General features: G+C 40.2%; 1 protein-coding gene across 1 annotated transcript in view; it reads left to right on the top strand.

The window, feature by feature from the left end:
- GUCY2F (guanylate cyclase 2F, retinal) overlaps positions 1-3,584 on the top strand; it is an 81,270-nt gene that overhangs the window by 10,073 nt on the left and 67,613 nt on the right. Inside the window, exon 3 of the mRNA XM_025371849.1 lies at positions 2,330-2,426. Within this exon, the coding sequence (XP_025227634.1) occupies positions 2,330-2,426 (97 nt within the window). The remainder of the gene's footprint in view (positions 1-2,329; positions 2,427-3,584) is intronic.

Here is a 3,584-nt window from a genome sequence, read left to right as displayed (position 1 = left end):
GAAATTTGAGGAGTAACAGACTCTGTCTACCTAATGCCAAAACATCCCATGGCAGTGTGGAAAATGTAGTCACTCAGCTGTTTATGTTACTTGTCAACCCCCCAACTGACAGTTCTCACTCATCTTTCCCACTGTATGGACTGGATCTTTGGGCTTTGAGTGAGCCTAGTCTGCAATTCTTGGAAAAGGAAGGAAAAAAGAAAAAAAAAAAAACAAAAACAGTGGGGAGGGGTTTGTTTGAATCTTGTGGGCTGAAGGGCAAAGATTGGAGAGGAAAATTATTGAAGAGGGACCTGATTAGAGAGGAAAATGATTGGAGAGGAAAATGAGTTTGAGACAATTGGTACTTCAAGTGGTCACAGAAAACTCAGAGATGGGAAAGAGGTACATCATTTCCCAGACTCACTTGGTCCTTGGTTCTTCAGCTAACAAAGCACAAAAGATGCCCCCTCTTTGCTGCCTTCCTCCCTCTCTCTGCCCACCACGGCTGCAATCAGAAGAGCTGAGCGGCTGATGAGATTCTGTAATAGACGGTGATTACTTGCAGGAGAGTAACTCTCTGTTCCTTCCTTTTCTGTATGTTTTGATTGTTTAAGTTTTTTTTCAGAAAGAAAGACATGCAAAGAACCCAACCACCCCAAAACAAAGGATTCTTTGAACTCCTCCTTTCTCCCTACTCCTCCGGAACCAGATTGCATCGCCTTTCTATAAAGCTCTCTCGTGCTTTGTTATACTAATGATGATAATGATAATAATGAGCCCTCATAGTTTCATAGTGCTTTATGCTTTTCAGAGCACTTTCACATACATTATCTGATTTGATTTTCAAAACAACTCTATAAAGCAGGTAATGCAAGGACTATTATCCTGCTAGATGAGGACGCTGAGCCATGCAGAGGTTAAATTATTTATCCAAGGTCACCTGGACCTGGCTAATTAATGACAGAATCTGCACCACATCCCAGATCTCTGGACTGGGAGTCCAGTTTGCTTTCTACTAGAGTGTACTCTGTAGCATGATTATTTTTACAGGTGTGCCTGTTTTAAGACAATTCACCACACATATGAAACAGATGAGTTAGGGAGTGATGCTTTACTTTGCCAAAAGATTCATGTGCTGTACCCAAGAATCCACTACAGGGCTCTTTTAATTTTCTCTGCAGGGCAGCAGCTCCCACAGTGATAAGGGACATGTTTGTTGGCAGACAATTAGAAACACATTAATTGTTTGTTTACAAACCAGTGGAATCACTGAGAAAAACTGAGTTGCTGATACTTAAAGCTACAGTGACATTGTAAACTTCTTAAAGCAACTTGACAAAGCATTTTGATTCAGTGGTTGTTTTCTCCACGATGGCTCTTGGCTTTAACACATTCCACAGAGTAACCATTATGGGGTTATGGAAAAAGCAAAGCCAAATTGTAGCTGTCAGAGCCCCCAAGACAAAACAACAAAACGAGCATACTGACTAATCAAGATTCCCTCCAGGTCTTCAAGTTGCCCAGTCAGACCTACCTGACTGTGTGAGTACACATCATAAACTCCTGTGTGTCTAGTAATTGATTTGTAGAAAATAATTACATTCACTACAAATTAATGGGCATGTTTAGAGAGAATCAGGTTTAAACTGTGTCTGTAATGCTCAGACAAGAGACCAATTCAGTAAAAGAAGAAAACTCAGTCAGCCTACTTGTTTGGAATCATGTAGACAAAGCAACCAACTGATTGAATTTTTCCACTTTTCAACCTGTTGCTTTGGCAACTTTACAAGACAAGCGTCTTATGGGCAGAAATCTGGGCCCACAGCCAGGGAGCAAGGATTCAAGTTCCAGCTCTGCCTCAGGCTAGGGGATCTCATGCCAATTTGCTCAATTTTGTTTTGTTTCTGTAATATGTTTTTGTCTATAAAATGGAGATTAATGATTCTTGGCCCTGGTATTATCAGGATAAATACTATGGCATATGAGAAAGAGTATTGAGTTCCTTAAATGTATTCAGATGTGTTGTTATGAATGTGCCCTTGATGTGGGATCACCATTTTATTAGCCTGAGATACCATTCCCATGTAGTGCCTTCGCACCTCTCTTTTGATGCATCTTCAAGAGCATTTTAATTTTTCTCTTTTGGTCTTTGTAACTGCAAGTTGTGCGGGCCGGGGTGGCTTCCTTCTTTTCCTGTGGGTACTATGGTAAAAATCCATGTGTGATTATCCTCCCAATTATTTTGTATACCTTGAATATTCTTTAACTGTTATCTTAGGGCAAATTAACCCTGGCTTTGCCAAAACACCCAGTCCCTTGTGACCCTCTGATTTCATGTTTGTTTTAGGCGTCGTATAAATAAAATCCAGTTGATCAAAGGACCCAATAGAATTCTACTGACTTTGGAGGATGTAACGTTTATCAACCCCCACTTTGGCAGTAAGGTAAGGCGTATCCTTTTCTTTTGCTGCCCTGTCCAATATGGTAGCCACAAGCCACAGATAATTATTGAGCACTTGACGTGTGGCTAGTCTGAATTGTGATATGCTATAAGAGTAAAATATTCAGTGGGTTTAGAAGACAGTACAAAAACATGTAAAATATCTTATTAAATTTAAAAAAATATTTAAACAATTACAAAAGTTAATTAAATGTCAAAATTAAATATTTTAGATATATTGGGTTAAAGTATATTATTAAAGTTAATTTTACCTGTTTCCTTTTATTAATTGTGACTACTAGAAAACTTAAAATTACATATATGGCTCATGTTACATTTTTATTAAATAGTGCAGCCTTAGAACGTTGTTGTGCAAGTGAATGCACTGCTCTTTGAGCAGTAGTTTAGCTTTGACTTAATGTAGTTCTTTGTATATATGGACTCAACATTTGATGGTTATTTCTTCAAGGGCAGCAATATATCTTTTAAAATGTTAGCCTAACATAATGCTTATAATATAGTAGGTGCTTATAAAAGTTTGGTGAATTAATCAACTAGTGAAAGAGAGTTGCATTTCACCAAAAGGTCTTCACTGGTTGTGATTGTAATGTAATTGGTGATCTTCATTAAAGGCCTGCTACTATGTCCTACCCCTGGGGCTAGGCTTTGTGAAAGATGACATGTAGTCCCAGATTTCAAGAGGATTGCAGTTAAGTTAGAGAGACAAATCATACCACACAAGAGAGACGCCATGTTGTACAAAGAAACTAGAGTGTGGTAGAACTTCAGAGGAGGCAGATCAGTGGAGGGAGGCTTTTCAGAAACTCAGCACAAAAACTGAGTCTTAATGAAGGAAGGATAGGGTTTGTTTAGGTCACAAACTGGTAACCACCTTTGTTTCACCCTCACAGCTATTAAAAAAAGCCAGAATTGGCCGGGCGCGGTGGCTCAAGCCTGTAATCCCAGCACTTTGGGAGGCCGAGACGGGCGGATCACGAGGTCAGGAGATCGAGACCATCCTGGCTAACACGGTGAAACCCCGTCTCTATTAAGAAATACAAAAAACTAGCCGGGCGAGGTGGCGGGCGCCTGTAGTCCCAGCTACTCGGGAGGCTGAGGCCGGAGAATGGCGTGAACCCGGGAGGCGGAGCTTGCAGTGAGC

Source organism: Theropithecus gelada, chromosome X, assembly GCF_003255815.1.
Source record: "Theropithecus gelada isolate Dixy chromosome X, Tgel_1.0, whole genome shotgun sequence".
Taxonomy (NCBI): domain Eukaryota; kingdom Metazoa; phylum Chordata; class Mammalia; order Primates; family Cercopithecidae; genus Theropithecus; species Theropithecus gelada.
The sequence above is the reverse complement of the archived record's forward strand: the minus strand, read 5'-3'. Positions and strand labels throughout refer to the sequence as shown.